Below are 14,528 nucleotides of genomic sequence, written 5' to 3' on the forward strand. Positions count from 1 at the left end.
CGAATATGACATATCTTACAAGCCGCGCACTTCATTAAAATCACAGGTATTGGTTGATTTTATAAATGATTTTACGCCTAACCTCTCGATACAGGCAGACAAAGAGATTTGTTGCCTCACCGAGGACAAAGCGCTAGGGGCATGGAAGCTCTTCGTGGATGCACTACGCCAAAAACGCGCATACATAACACCTCATACATAACGGTTTTTTTGAAAAACCGTTATGTATGAGCGCATTTCACTCATACATAACGGTTTTTTAAAAAAACCGTTATGTATGTAGCGTCATCCATATGCATAGATAACAGTTTGAAGTCATACGTTATGTATGAGCGTTATCTATTAATTGCATACATAACGGTATTACTGAATTGTTAAGTTAAGCGTTATGTATGAGCGTCTTTTTATAACGGTAGTTTCAACCGTTATATATGAGCGTATTTCAGTGTTATGTATAAACATCATTTTTTTCTTTTTATCAATTTTTATCAATTACTGTAAACTCTCTCTCTCGTCTTCCTCCCAAATCCCACGGCGCTCCAACCCACCAAAATCCTAACTCTCTCTCTCGTCTCTCTCCTTCGGAGGACGTCGCCGGTCCTCGCCTTCTCCGTCGCGGCGAGGCCGACCCCTCTCTTCCCCCTCTTTCTTTCTTCCCTTCCCTACATCTAAATCCCTAAATTAAAAAAAAATAGATCTAGGGCTTCCTAGCTTCAATTTATGTTCTCCAGTTAGTTCCGCCACTGCCGCCAGTCTCCGTCGCACCACCGCCACCTTCGTCTCAAGTAAGCTACTTTTCTTTCCCCCTCCATCTCTCTCTCGTCAGTCTCTATCTCTCTGTATCCCACTCTGTCTCTCGCTCAATCTCCCTCTCTCTTTCTCAGTTGGCAGCCACCGCGGACCGCCGTGGCGCGCGCAGCGCCGGCGGTTGCCGCCGCCAGCCCCGCCCCGCCGCATTGGCTCGCGGCTGTTGCTGTTGTCCTCTTCTTCTTCTTCTTCTTCTTCTTCTTCTTCTTCTTCTTCTTCTTCTTCTTCTTCTTCTTCTTCTTCTTCTTCTTCTTCTTTTCTTTTGCTGTTTTTCTTTTCTGGTGCAAATAAGGTACAAAATTGGAAGGATTGTGAGGGAAATACAGCTCTGCATATTGCAATCGCTGATAAGCATCTTCAGGTGAGTTCAATTTCTTTATCAGATTTAGTTTACTGTCACAGTCATCATTAACAACTTAGCCCTAGTTTTTTTTTTTTCATTCTTTATATTTCATTTTGGCTGGTGTTTCATAAGGATAAATGGTGGTGTTCTATTTCTGTGTTTGAGTCTTGAATTAGGGATTTGATTAATTGGTGGTAATATTGAAAAACGTGAGTGTTGGGATCATGATTTGTCAAATGCTGCCTCAATGTCTCAAACTGCAGTAAGTAACGACACCCCAATTATACATGAAACTAATTATATGTGTTTTGTACATGTAGCAAAATTTTAAATGTTCCAGTAAGATCTGTTTTCCTTTAATTGATTTCTCCTGATGTTCAACTGAATTACTAATTAGGAACAAAATGAATGCAGAAATCTGAAACTGGAGTATGTGGATATAGATAATGGAATCCATTGTCGATGGAATCAGAAAATGGATTCTTTTGTTCTCATATTAGTTTGCTGATGATCATGTTATTAAACTAGTTAGCTGCATTTTGTTAGTTGATATAGATAACTTCATCATCTTAAACTGTGAAAGCTAACACTTCACATATATGATGGCCTATTATCTTGTAATCTCCAAATCCATCCGGCCTCATCAGATGCCAAATCACATCTCCTCAATCAAACTAAGAATGTTCCTTGTCTTAATCTAAGGTCAGTAACGAAGCTCTAAAATCGACTCCATAAATTTATTCTCACGACCAATTCTTGTGACTGTTTGATTGTTGGCTTTTTGCGCTCGCCCAATGTTGGATGTGTAATATGTGATTGTTGTCTACTCCAACCGCCGTCACTGTCTTGATGGAGAACTGCCGCCTTGCTAGAGAACTGCCGCAGCTCCCTTGCTAGAGAGTCACCTCCGCGAACCGCTGCCGCTGCCTTGCTCGACAATCGCCGCCGCTGCTTGCTCGAGCACATTTCTAGAAAGGTAAGCATTAGCCTGATTTAGAACGATGATGGTTTTAAATTTTGTTTTCTGATTTAGAGAATTATAATCTTTCAACTTGATATGGCAACAAAGGGAAATCTTAAACCTTTATTCATAGAGAGGAGCTTGCTACAAGAAGAGAGGACTCTGTTGCTGCTGATAATTATCACTTTGGCATTTTAGTCTTGTAGTGAGGACTCACATGATTCATTGTTTTATATTCTTGCTTTCTTTGTCCAGGAATTTCTCAGGAATCCAGACAAGTATATAAAGCTTGGTGCACGACCTCCTAGAGGTGTTCTCTTGGTGAGTTGTCTTCTACTCTATAGCAAGTAGAAACAACTAACAAACATGAATGAAAATTGAGATTGGATGCTATGTCATGTTCAATATTTACTGGAGATATCTTTTGTTGACCAATATAACATGTGAGGAGTGACTGCAAAGTCTTATATTTCTAAGGGCTTTTATGCAATTTCAGTAAGGTGCTAGATTGAAAATTAGGGTATAAGAGAACTTATTCTGTTATTACTATTCCATTGGAGCTGCGTGGAGTGGCAGATCAGCTTTCATCCATTGATCTTGTTCCTGATATGGCGGTTGTAATTAGTTCTAAAGATAGGTATTTAGGCTTGAATCTGGTATCAATTACTTGATGAAAAATCGAGAGAAAAAGTGTTTAGCGAGAGAGAAAAGAAACTGAGAGAGAAGGAGAGATGAGAGCTTGTTTTTGCTTCATTTTCTGATCTGGTTTTTCTCATCGTGTAAACTTGGTGTAGCTCTAATTTTGATCCTTGAATAATATAGAATCTGTTCACCCTCCATGGATGTATGCACATTGTCGAACCACGTAAATAGCGTCTTCTTCATTCATATTTTGTGTACATTTTGTTGGTGATTCTTGGTTATATTTGTGAGTGCTGTTGAGTTTCTTGTTGAATTAGGTTGAGTTCCAAGATAACATAAACCTGCTTTCTATCTTTGGGAAAGAATATTTTTGAGATATATAGTTTAGCATCTGGAGATTCATTAGATTGTCATGAAATAGTTTGAAATGTTTGGTTTCAGTGTACTTTATTCATCTGTATAATTAATTAGCAGCTAAAACTTATTTATCAGCTCAGCCAATTCCTCGATTTATAGATAGATGCTGTAGCCAAGAGCCGTGATGGTAGATTCCGTATTGTGAGTAATGATGAGCGTGAACAGACCTTAAATCAGCTTCTCACTGTAAGATTGAAATGTAGCTTACTTTTTCTGAATCACTTTTAAATGATGTTATTATAGCTATCTCGCTGATATTCTTGGTTGGCTCTTTGTATGCTTTTGTGGCAGGTTTGTGGTGGTGGATTAAATGAGCCGTACGTTGAGCTGAAGAGGCTTGTGAATTCACAAGAAAAGTTATACCAGATGGCTTAGATAGTTGCATATTTAATATATTTAGTATTTTTGTAAGGCATAATAGTATTAGATAGAGCATTTGTTGAATTTTGACTATATTCAAATGATGTATGAATTCTTTTTTTATGATAATAATATATGGATTTTCAATATTTTGTTTTAGAATCATTTCTATTTATTGAAATAGTAAATAAATAAAATTGTGAAAATAAAAAATATGTTGAAATATAAGAAAGCATACATAACGGTAAATAATTTTATGTATAAGTGTAAAGATAACGTAAAAAAATTGACTTTTATAACAGTCAGAACCGTTATGTAAAAAAAGATAGATAACGTAAATAACTGTGTTATGTATTTGGATTCTAACGTTATGTAAAGTACTATAGATAACGGATTTTCTCCGTCATCTATTAGGATCATACCGTTATGTAAAATACTATAGATAACGGATTTTCTCCGTTATGTATGCGCGCCACATACATAACACCACTATACTTAACGCAAGTTTTTTCGCATAGATAACGGATAAAATCCGTTATGTATGCGCGTTTTTGGCGTAGTGATGGGTCGAGTAACAGACATGGAAGTGGACTCGGGATAGTCCTTTCATCACCCCAAGGTGACAAAATGGAACAAGCAGTCAGATGTGGATTTAAAGCAACCAACAATGAAGCCGAGTATGAAGCAATGCTAGCCGGTCTTGCCTTGGCCAAGGAGTTAGGAGCCAAGAAGATCAACGTCTTTAGCGACTCTCAACTGGTAGTAAATCAAATGCAAGGAACCTACCAGGCTCGGGACAACAAGATGACAGCCTATCTAACCAAGGTGAAGGAATTGCAGTCCGGCTTTGCAGAATTCACAATCAGTCAGGTACCCAGAGAAGATAATAGTCACGCGGACGCCTTAGCCAACCTGGGCTCATCCATCCAGACTACCACCTCCAAAACCATTCCGGTTATCTACCTTCAATGGCCGGCAGTCTGGAAGCAAGAAGAAGAACATGTGTCAAACATATCAGATGGACGTACCTGGATGACCCCGATACTAGAATACCTGGAGCAAGACATACTCCCGGACGACAAGAATGAAGCACGCCGAGTAAAGGCTCAGTCTGCCCGATTCTCCATCATCCGAGTTAAGTTGTACAAACGATCATATTCTGGTCCATATTTAAAATGTATTAACCATGCAGAAGCAGAAATGGTCTTAGCCGAACTACATGATGGAGAATGCGGGAATCACTCTGGCGGGAGGAGCCTAGCTCACAGAGCTTTAACGAGTGGGTACTATTGGCCCACAATGAAGTCAGATTCGGCCGACTATGCCAAACGATGTGACAAGTGCCAGCGGTTCGCCCAATTATCTCACCTTCCACCTGAACCATTAATCTCAGTCACGTCGCCGTGGCCTTTTATGAAGTGGGGGATGGACATCGTGGGAAAGCTACCCAAGGCACCTGGGCAACTGGAGTACATGCTGGTCGTAACAGATTATTTCACCAAGTGGATAGATGCCGAGGCGTTCCACAAAGTTCGTGATAAAGAGGTGAAAGGATTCATATGGAAAAATGTGATATGCCGATACGGAATACCAAAAGAGATTGTCACCGACAACGGCTCCCAGTTCATCAGCAACGATTTTCAAGATTTCTGTGAGTCTTGGAACATCAAGCTAAGCTTCTCAACGCCTAGATATCCCCAGGCGAACGGCCAAGCTGAATCATCCAGCAAGACGATAGTCAGCACCTTGAAGAAAAGGCTCGAAAAAGCCAAAGGCTTATGGGCCGCCGAACTGCCTGGAGTGCTTTGGTCATACCGAACGACCACCAGAACCCCGACGGGAGAAACTCCATTCTCACTAGCATACGGGATGGAGGCAGTCATTCCAACCGAAAGCAAAGTGCCCACAGCCAGGACCGAGATCGCCTTAGACAGCCAGAACGACCAAGCAATATGTCACGAGCTACACACACTGGATGAAAAGAGAGATACGGCAAGACTACGACTTGCATCCTATCAGCAGAGTGTCGCCAGACACTACAACCGGCATGTTCGCACTCGGACGTTCAAGCTGGGCGATTGGGTACTCCGACGTGTATTCCAAAACACCAGGGAGATCGGAGCTGGCAAGCTGGGTCCAACCTGGGAGGGTCCATACCTGATCACCAAGGTGTTCGGCAATGGCGCTTACAAGCTGCAGGACAAAGATGGGCGCGACATCAGCAACAGCTGGAACGCCATCCATCTTCGGTCTTATCATTTCTAAACTTTCCATTCGATTATTTTTTTTTCGTTAAGTTTATAATTTTTTCCACACTGTTACTAACAATTTTACCCAGTCCGACCCAAGAACTACATTTGGCTTGATCCTCGCAAGAGGTATGTAGGCAACTCTCCGGAGTGCAGCCACCAACCTCAAATCTACATGTCTCAGCTTGCGAGATACAAGCCGCTAATGATGACTCGCCTACACGGACAACGTCAACCTGGATCTATAAGGAAGAAATCATCATCACTACATAGAGTCCAAGACCTTTAATCTCTAGCCACCCAGCTTGGAACAATCAACGAGATATGCAAGAAAATTGTAAACATTTATATTTCAGAACAGCCTCTCGTTCAAGTGCTCTCGTCACATTGTACTAGCCACAATTGGTAGAAATCAGTTCGACCCGAATCTAATGAATTCCAACTTGTTTCGACTTCAATTATTGTATTTGGACAATTCAGAGCCAACAACTTTACAATTAGAAGATTTTGATTGATAAAAATACTCTCAAGTCGACATGCTGCATGAAACTATATAATCAGTTAGCACTCCAAGGTGGGACACAACTCGCCCAAGTCAAACGCAAATGACGAGTTGGCTACTATCAGTCGATTCCAACTTGAACAACCAAATGAAATCAAAGTCCAGCCTGGCCTTGTTCAAATATAATAAATTTTCCAACATAAGGTCCAGGCTGGTGCAACAAAATGAAGACAGAAGGAAAAATTGTGTCTATTTCATCTCTTCGACATGTTGTTGTTTTTTCAAATATACAAGCTGCAATATGATGCATCAATCTATACGTTTCACATGCAAAATAGTGATACAAGTTATAAGGCAATCGCATCTCATAGAATAAGGAAAATCTCACAAATATACAATAATGCTGACTTCCCAAAGAGTTCACAAAGAAAACATCACAACATAGTAGACAGCTTGAACCGACCCAATGGTCTAAAAGTTCAAGCTGGAGGCATACCAACACAAGCAGTTAGCCAAATAGTTAAGTTTCAAACAGTGCAAGAAAAATGATAAGACGTCTCTTCCTCAAGATGTCGCTTCCCCGTCTAAGGATGATCGTCTTCAGTGGTCATCCCAGCCAAGTTGCTAGCTAGCTCCGCCGCTTGCTCCTCCCTGCCAGCCTTCCACTCATTAAACTCATCGATGTATTGTTGGACATCCCAAGTCTTGGGGGGCTGATTCTCGAGATACGCCAAGGCCATCTCGCCCCGAACTCGAACCTCCGTCTCACAGCTTTTATAAAGTACTTGTTGCTCCAACGCAACAACTTTGGCTTCGAGTTCCTTGCAGTCCGCTACAGCCCGCTCCAGCCGGCGAGCATCTTCCAACTTGGCAGACTCCAACTTCTTGACAACCTGACGGGCCTCATCACGCGTCTTCTTGACAGCCGTCATCTCTCCCTTCCAGTTCTCCCGCTCGGCCCTCAACTCACGAAGTTCCGCCTCCATAGCACCAGTTCTCTCCATTAGGAAGGCGGCTTTCTGCAAACTCTACATCAAACATGAAAATGCAACAAGTTAGAAAAATTCTCATATCAACAAAATAATCTATACTCGAAAATATTTACCAAGAAGGCATGATCGAAGAGCTCACTAGCCACGCTGCCACTCCCCATCTCCTTCAAATAATCTCGGTCACGTGGGAGTAATAGCTGTTCGGCCACCCCTCGAACAGGTCCAAGCTGGGCATGCGCCGATACGTCCGGAAATGACAGGTTGACAGGATCATCGTCCACCCGGTCGGACAAAGTGAGGTCAACCTCAGCAGACCGCTTTTTCTTGTGAGCCGGAATACGGGTCGAATGCGGGACACGTGCTGCAGTAACATCAGCTGTAACCGCACCACTCGAGCTAGCAGCCTTCTGCCTATTCCTACGGATCACGTCCATTGCAGCGCCCTTCCCAAGCAGAGGAGGAACATATGACTTCGACATCCTGTGATCTGCGTCAAAATAAAAACACTTAGTCATATTAACGACAAGTCGGAATAAAATGAAATTGACAAGCAAAGCAATACCTGCGGGCACGCGGCTCCACAAAGAGCTAACTCGCAAGTTGGCCTCGGTCAAAATGTTACAGATTTGGCGATCCTCTTCGCTAAAACCTAAAAACCAATCGATCTTGCTAGCACTATCGAAAGCCAAGCTGGTAGGCCCCCTCCTCGGACAAGCTGCAAAACAAGAAAAATATGAAAAGTGTAAATTACGAATACATAAAAATAATATATTGCTACAACAAAAAATACTCAAATTCCAAAGACATCCAACATGTAACACTCACTACAAGCTTCCCATGCCTGTGGAATAATCGAATCACGTGGTTCTCCTAGTGCGTTATTGAATATGAAAAAGTATCTAGAACGCCATTTCTTAGTGCTATCTGGAAGAGATAGCACAAGCGGACGGTTTGCCTTAAATTGATATCGAACATTATCAGTCCTATGCGTCTCCAAACTGTAAGCCTACAAAACTTCAGAAAAACTGAAGTGAACACCCCTCAACTCGCTAAAAACCTGAATGGCCATGAGAGTGCGCCACACGTTCGGAACCAATTGACCTGGAGCAACGCGGTAGTGAGTGCAAGCCTCGAACACTAGCCGAGGAAGAGGAAAACGGGCACCCATCTGAAGAAAACACTCATACAGGACCGTCCATCCTGGATATAACCAATCTGGCCTTTTCGAACCAGAGGGAGCAGCCAGACTGGCGCAAGGAGGAATAGCATAGACAGCACGGAGTTCATCCAACTTGTCAAAAGTTATAACAGATTTCGGGCTCTCGTTTCCGAGCTTGTATGCAGGAATACTCCCTTCGAGTGGCCCAGAAAGATTTACACCAATCCCATAATCAAACATAACCACGTCATACCCGGCTCGGGGCCTATTCCTTGGCACGCCATTTACAGTATCTAGACAGCTCGTATCATCATCCGACGATCTAGAATTTTCACTACTCGACTCACTCGACACAAAAGAGGCAGACATGTCCAAGAACACCTAAACAAATAAATTGCTAAGTAATAAACAGCGCAGCAGAGTGAATGTGAAAATCATACGAAAAACTAGTATCTGACAAAAATTATTGCATATATCAGTACTCGAGTTACAAACAAGGCGATAATTTGACACTTAGGCGCACGTTGGAGGAGGACGACAACATTCTAGCATTAAACAGTTATGAAATACTACGATAATTCCCTCAAATCCACTATAATCAATTGTTTCAAGAGATGGTAGCAAAAATGCCTCCCAAATTTTACCACTACTAAAAAGTGTGAAATCCAATGTGAACACTGAACACACACCAACATTCCTCCAAATTCATCTAGTTGCATTGTATGATGGAATTGATATTTATATTCATCATCGATAAAAAATCCATCAAAAGTTTAGATAGTACCCAAATCAGCAGTCAATGCATCCTTACATTCCAATTTATCTCTCACGAAATTTTGTGTTACCCAACAAATCGACAGAGTTTATTATGTTCGACAATCTCATGTTCGACATCCACCATTACTAATTTTTCTTTCTTTGGTCCAACTGTACATGGATAATATATGAAATATTGGCCACATAACTTTCTCAAAAGCAACAATGGAGCAAAAAAGCCAAGCATCTTACTTAAACATTGATATATGGCGTAAGAACAAAGATTCTGTTTCCACAAACTAGCAACTTAAAGTTAGCATTACATGGAAAATCGGGCCATACACATACAACTTGAAAAAATGAGAATTCATGGGAAATAATCTGTTAGCACAAAAACGCACGACCAATTTACAAATACGAAGAATTGTGAAAGGTGGGATGCAATCCATTGACCATCACCTTATACAAAAAGAGGCCTATAGCTTTCTCTCAAATCTATCTTTTTCCTCTGCCCTTCCTTTTCGAGCAAAATTCCACCTCAAGAGAGCACAAAACCTCAAAGAAAAAAGGAGACAAGAAAATATGTAAACAAACAAACAAATAACAAAGGTAGAGCTACTCATCTCCACGCAAAATAGAAGCCACTAACCAGTTCAAAAGGCTCCCCTTGCTTACTTTGTGCTGCTCGCTCCCTCACAGATAAACAAGATGAGAGATAAAAAGAGACAGAGTGAGATGTAAGCAATTCCTGTTACACAAAATAAAAAAGGAGCAGAGTGAAGATATAAGCTACTGCTGTTGCTATCTCTCATAAAAAGCAAAGACAAATAAGCTCCTATAGTACAGTAAATAATAAACACTCCACCAAAAATCTGAAAAAGAAAGGATTTGAAAAGATTGCCTACCTACTCAACCCTCTCCAATATAATCTAAAACTAGGCTATGATCAGTCTACTTTATTTCTTCACACAAAAGATTGTACTTTATCACAATCAAAAGGGAATAAGCAGCTGTGAAACAACGCAACATTGATTTCTACAACAGATGGAGAAAACCTTCTTCCAAAAGGAAAATAAAGTAGATAAGCAGCTATAACACTATTATTTTAAACCAATTCAACAGCAACAGCTACCATTACTAGTGAAGAACAAAATCAATATAGCAAATTCAGCAACTATGCAATCGAACTTCAAAGAAATCAAAACAAAAACAAAGCAAGGAAAATAAAAATTCCATACTGCGGAGGCAATAAAAATTTGTGAAAAATTAATCCTAGCAAAAATCAATTTTACGCGGATACTCACCTTCGAAGACTCTGGCAGTCGGCGACATCGCAACGCCATCGCGCGCTTCGAGCCAACTGCTCAGGTAGATAGCAGTCGCCGGTTGTGGAGATGCTGAAGTCGCTGGACAAACAACGATTGCGTCCCAAGGCCACCCTCACCCTCCGCACAAGCTTACGCGAAACGCCACACAAATCAGCTACGGCCTCCGGCAACGCCACGCCGCCGCGCGACTCGTCTCTGTCTACCACGCCGTCGCCGCGCACCTGGCTTCTCCAGCCACCAAATTCTTGAAGCCCAACGGATTTCAAGTCTGTCTCCTTAACCACTCGACTGCCAAACGGCGCAAAAGAAACCGAAAGTGCAGCAAATCAGAAAAACAAGTACTTCCCATTCAAGTATAGGGAAATTCCTTACACGACCACCATAACGACGCAAACCCCACGTCACCGCTGCCCCTGAACCCTTGATCTTCAGGCTGCAACCGTTAAGTCCTTCCTTGACAAACGGCGAGAAGCATTGGCGCCGCCTCCATCCCAGAACTCTTCTCCCCCACGGGCGCGGGCCGTCGAACGGCCCCCTCTTCTCGAATCAAGCAGCGGCAGACACCGCCGTCAATGCTCATCGGACTCATCGCCCCCAGTCCCATTTACCTGCTCTACAAACTCTGGCGACACCCCATGAAAAACCGAGCCAAATCGAGTCGGGATGATACTCAAAGAGAGGGAGATAATCACTCCTTTTAGTTTTGACCTCCGGCGAAATCGCCGTTAGGTCTCGACCTCCGTCTGGCGATCTGAACTTCGCCGACAGTAAAACGGCGACGGCCGTCGTATTCTGCTCAAACGGGAAGAGCGATGAAAGAGAAAGAGGCGAGATCCCCTTCTCCTCATTTTTTGAACGAAAGGCAGCCTGGAGAGAGATAAGAAAACATTTTCCTCTTTGATTCACCTAGACAGCCGAGCAATTTGGGCCAACACCAACCCAACAAAAAAAAAAAAGGAAAAGCAAAATGAGAGAAACCAATTTGACTCCAACAATTTACAGGCTGGATACCCTTCCGTTTTCAGTTTTCGAGCCAGGCTGGAGATTAATCAATTTGAAGAATTGACTATTCAGATGGATTCAATGTGATATATTCAGGCTGGCTGAAATAGTTAATTACATCAAAATAAGAGCCAGGCTGGAGTAACTTGCAAATTTCGGGATATTTTCCTATTTTCAGCTGGCCAAGCTCGAATTTCCCAGCCGCAAATTCCCTTCACGATCATTTGTCAGGCTGGCTAGCAAATGGTTTTCTACAATCGAGTGACTGAGCGGCCCGATATTTTCACAATTTCACCTCCAGAATAGTTATAACCGAATCAACTCTCCAAATTAGAAAATTCTAATTGTAGAGTGGGGGGCTAACTGTAGTGGGCAAAATTCGTCAACTTGGCTCAAGCCCAATTAACACCCCAAGCTGGACCAATGAGACGAGCGATCCGATTAATCCAGCCCGTCAAATTTCGAACCAACTTGGATTGATAACAAGGCTACCCCAACTACTTAAGGAAACTTGTTTGTCCAGTCCGACAAGTCCAGTTATGTTTATTGTAAGGTCAACCTGGACCGTTCCAGGCTGAATATCTCACTTCAAGCCCAAGTTGTCTAAACGGTCGGACTGAATAATTCCCACTCAGTCTAAGCCCATTACGATAAGTTCGCCAACCTGACACGATCCTAAAAGGCCCAATTAGTCAAGCAGATCGACCCATCTAGCCCGAATAATTATGCATCAACTTGTAATGCCAAGCTGGATATCTCGCATCCGGCCCAAATGGTACCATCAATCCGGCCGTCAAACCCTAAAGGCGTCTCTTAGTCGTCAAACCCTAAAGGGAGTAGCCCACCAAGCTGACGCAGTAAAAGGGAAATCTTCATGATCCCGCCCAAATCGCAACAACCGGATGGATAAGGGTTTCGACGGGGCCAGGCTGTAAAAACCCTAGCGGCCGGATGTCTCCTATAAAAACAGCCCGACTAGGTCATCAAAGACACACGAAATCCTACTTGCTCTCTACTCTTTGAATTCTCTCTACTACTCCGCCGCCTAGCCAACTTGGCCTATCTCCGCCTCCCATATTCCATTATCACAACATTGTCACCGTTTCCACCCTCCGACGCCGCTTACAGCCTGGAGTAACCGCACACTCCAGCCTGCCTTTCTCTCTATTTCAATTCGTTTATCACTATTTGGCTATTCCGATACTGACTTGAGCGTCGGAGGCTCTACGGTCGACACCCCCACCCGGTGCTCAACCTAGGGCTCTTACGTGTTCTTGTGTTGACAGGTTGCTAGTGCCCAATCCATCCGGACGTGCAGACGTCAACTTCAATTGTAGATTTTAGCCTCTACAGTGATAAAATAGACAATTCACAAATTGTGCCTTACTACCCACAGTCGTGACACTCATCCAACTCAACCTTACTCCACTTTTTAATAAAATATTCATTTCTCTCTCATCCACCTACACAACCCACAACGTATAATTTTTACTCCTAATGGTGACACCAATCCAACCTACATATTTTTTATTTTTACTTTATTTTTAAATTATCTAATATCTAAAATAAAATATAAATTAAAATTAAATATTTATTTATTTATTTATTATATTTAATAAATAAAATATTTTTTAAAAAAATTGTAATCATATTATAATTAAACATTGTCATATATTATAATTGATATTTAACTCAATCACAAAGAAAAATTACAAGAATTAAACATATAACTGAAATTAAATATATCAAAGTACAATACGTGAAGAAAGAGAGATATTTGGTTTGTGTGTGAAAATATGCTGAAATTAGGTTCTATTTATAGAGCTAAAAATAATAAAAATTTTAACAATTAATCTATCTATACATAATATGTATATACTAAATTGAGGTTTATTATAAAGTGAAAAAGAAAAAACATCCCTTGAAAGCACAAAATGCAGACTAAGGGTACAAAAACTTAAAAAGCGAAGGAGAAGAACTCAAAAAGGAAAGTCAGGATCATTATCCAAATCATCCGACCAACGCCTATGGACGACATTATTCATTGCAATCATACTAGGCCTCTTGGTAACGTCAACCACACACTCCATCGGTTTGTTACCCATTTCTTCCGCATTCCTGAGACGACTTTTAATACAACCTTCTGGAATTGCATGTATAGGGTCTCGTCCCTTTACCGAGCCCTTTGGACGACCACGTCCGCGCTTCTGCTCCGAGAGCAACTGCATCCCCTGATTAACTTGCTCCTCTAACCTAATAATACGACTCGCCATGTCATCCGGAGAAGAAATGGATTTATTATCAAAATCAACTTCCTTAATCGGCGAATTAACCCGCTGGCTCGCTGAATCTTCTGCCCCAACTACCGGTTGTTGCTCTGCCACAGCTCCACTATTCGTTCCAGAATCCAACTCCAAAGTTCCCTCTACATTCGAGCCCTCCTTATTACTAGCCTTGTCCGTGTGAGGCGACCCAACATTTTCTTCCTCATGTAAAGGCTCTGCTTCATAATTGGAGTCCGCAATGATAGTCTCCTCCACTTCCTCTTCCTCATCCTCATCTAGCGCTTGATATCGGTTAGCATCCCCCGCCAGAGGGAGATCATTTTTCTTAAAAGGTGCCGCGTCTAGAAGATCAGGACCTGATAGAGGTTTAAGAATATCAACTTTGGGCTGCCATGCAGGAGTCGGACCCTCTTCCTTATCAAGATTCTTCACAACCACAACAGGAGGCTCAGTGATCTTTTGCTTGCTCGTGGCTCTCTCAGCTCTCCGGCATTTATCCGTTGAATGACCTGTAAGTTTACAACGCGAGCAAAAAAGGGGCATAGATTCAAAACCAAACTCAATGTAAAACGATCTATCGCCGTCATCAATGTACATCGAGTTGAGAATAGGCAAAGCCATGTCAAGTTCCACCAAAAATTAATATTTTGAAGTATTTCTTTTCTACCCTTATTCAATATTTACGGTAAGTGAACTTTTCCAGCCAAATCAAATCCTAAATAAGT

At 41.9% G+C, this 14,528-nt stretch overlaps 1 protein-coding gene and 1 long non-coding RNA gene across 3 annotated transcripts; one reads left to right on the forward strand and one right to left on the reverse strand.

Moving 5' to 3' along the window:
* Positions 1-377: 377 nt before the first annotated feature.
* On the forward strand, positions 378-3,692 carry LOC131001369 (uncharacterized). 2 transcript variants are annotated; one of them, XR_009093906.1, is made up of 5 exons: positions 378-785; positions 885-1,168; positions 2,367-2,432; positions 3,270-3,356; positions 3,462-3,692. It is a non-coding gene; the product is annotated as an uncharacterized LOC131001369 (long non-coding RNA). The 2 variants fall into 2 exon arrangements; XR_009093907.1 differs by having other exon boundaries at positions 402-785; positions 1,100-1,168.
* Positions 3,693-6,619: 2,927 nt separating this feature from the next.
* LOC131001365 (uncharacterized) lies at positions 6,620-11,660 on the reverse strand. Its single transcript, XM_057927740.1, has 6 exons — positions 10,493-11,660; positions 9,838-9,936; positions 9,648-9,743; positions 7,836-7,988; positions 7,387-7,760; positions 6,620-7,309 (listed from the first exon to the last, which is right to left on the reverse strand). The coding sequence occupies exons 5-6, from the start codon at positions 7,750-7,752 to the stop codon at positions 6,866-6,868; spliced, it is 810 nt and encodes a 269-aa protein (XP_057783723.1). The 5' UTR covers positions 7,753-7,760; positions 7,836-7,988; positions 9,648-9,743; positions 9,838-9,936; positions 10,493-11,660; the 3' UTR covers positions 6,620-6,865.
* Positions 11,661-14,528: the final 2,868 nt, after the last annotated feature.

The sequence above is a fragment of the Salvia miltiorrhiza genome, chromosome 8, assembly GCF_028751815.1.
Source record: "Salvia miltiorrhiza cultivar Shanhuang (shh) chromosome 8, IMPLAD_Smil_shh, whole genome shotgun sequence".
NCBI classification, from domain to species: Eukaryota; Viridiplantae; Streptophyta; class Magnoliopsida; order Lamiales; family Lamiaceae; genus Salvia; species Salvia miltiorrhiza.

Coding starts and splice junctions, on each gene's coding strand:
- LOC131001365 (XM_057927740.1), bottom strand. CDS start 7,752: ATGTCGAAGTCATATGTTCCTCCTCTGCTTGGGAAGGGCGCTGCAATG. Junction 7,310..7,386: donor TCTTCGATCATGCCTTCTTG/GTAAATATTTTC, acceptor TGTTTGATGTAG/AGTTTGCAGAAAGCCGCCTT.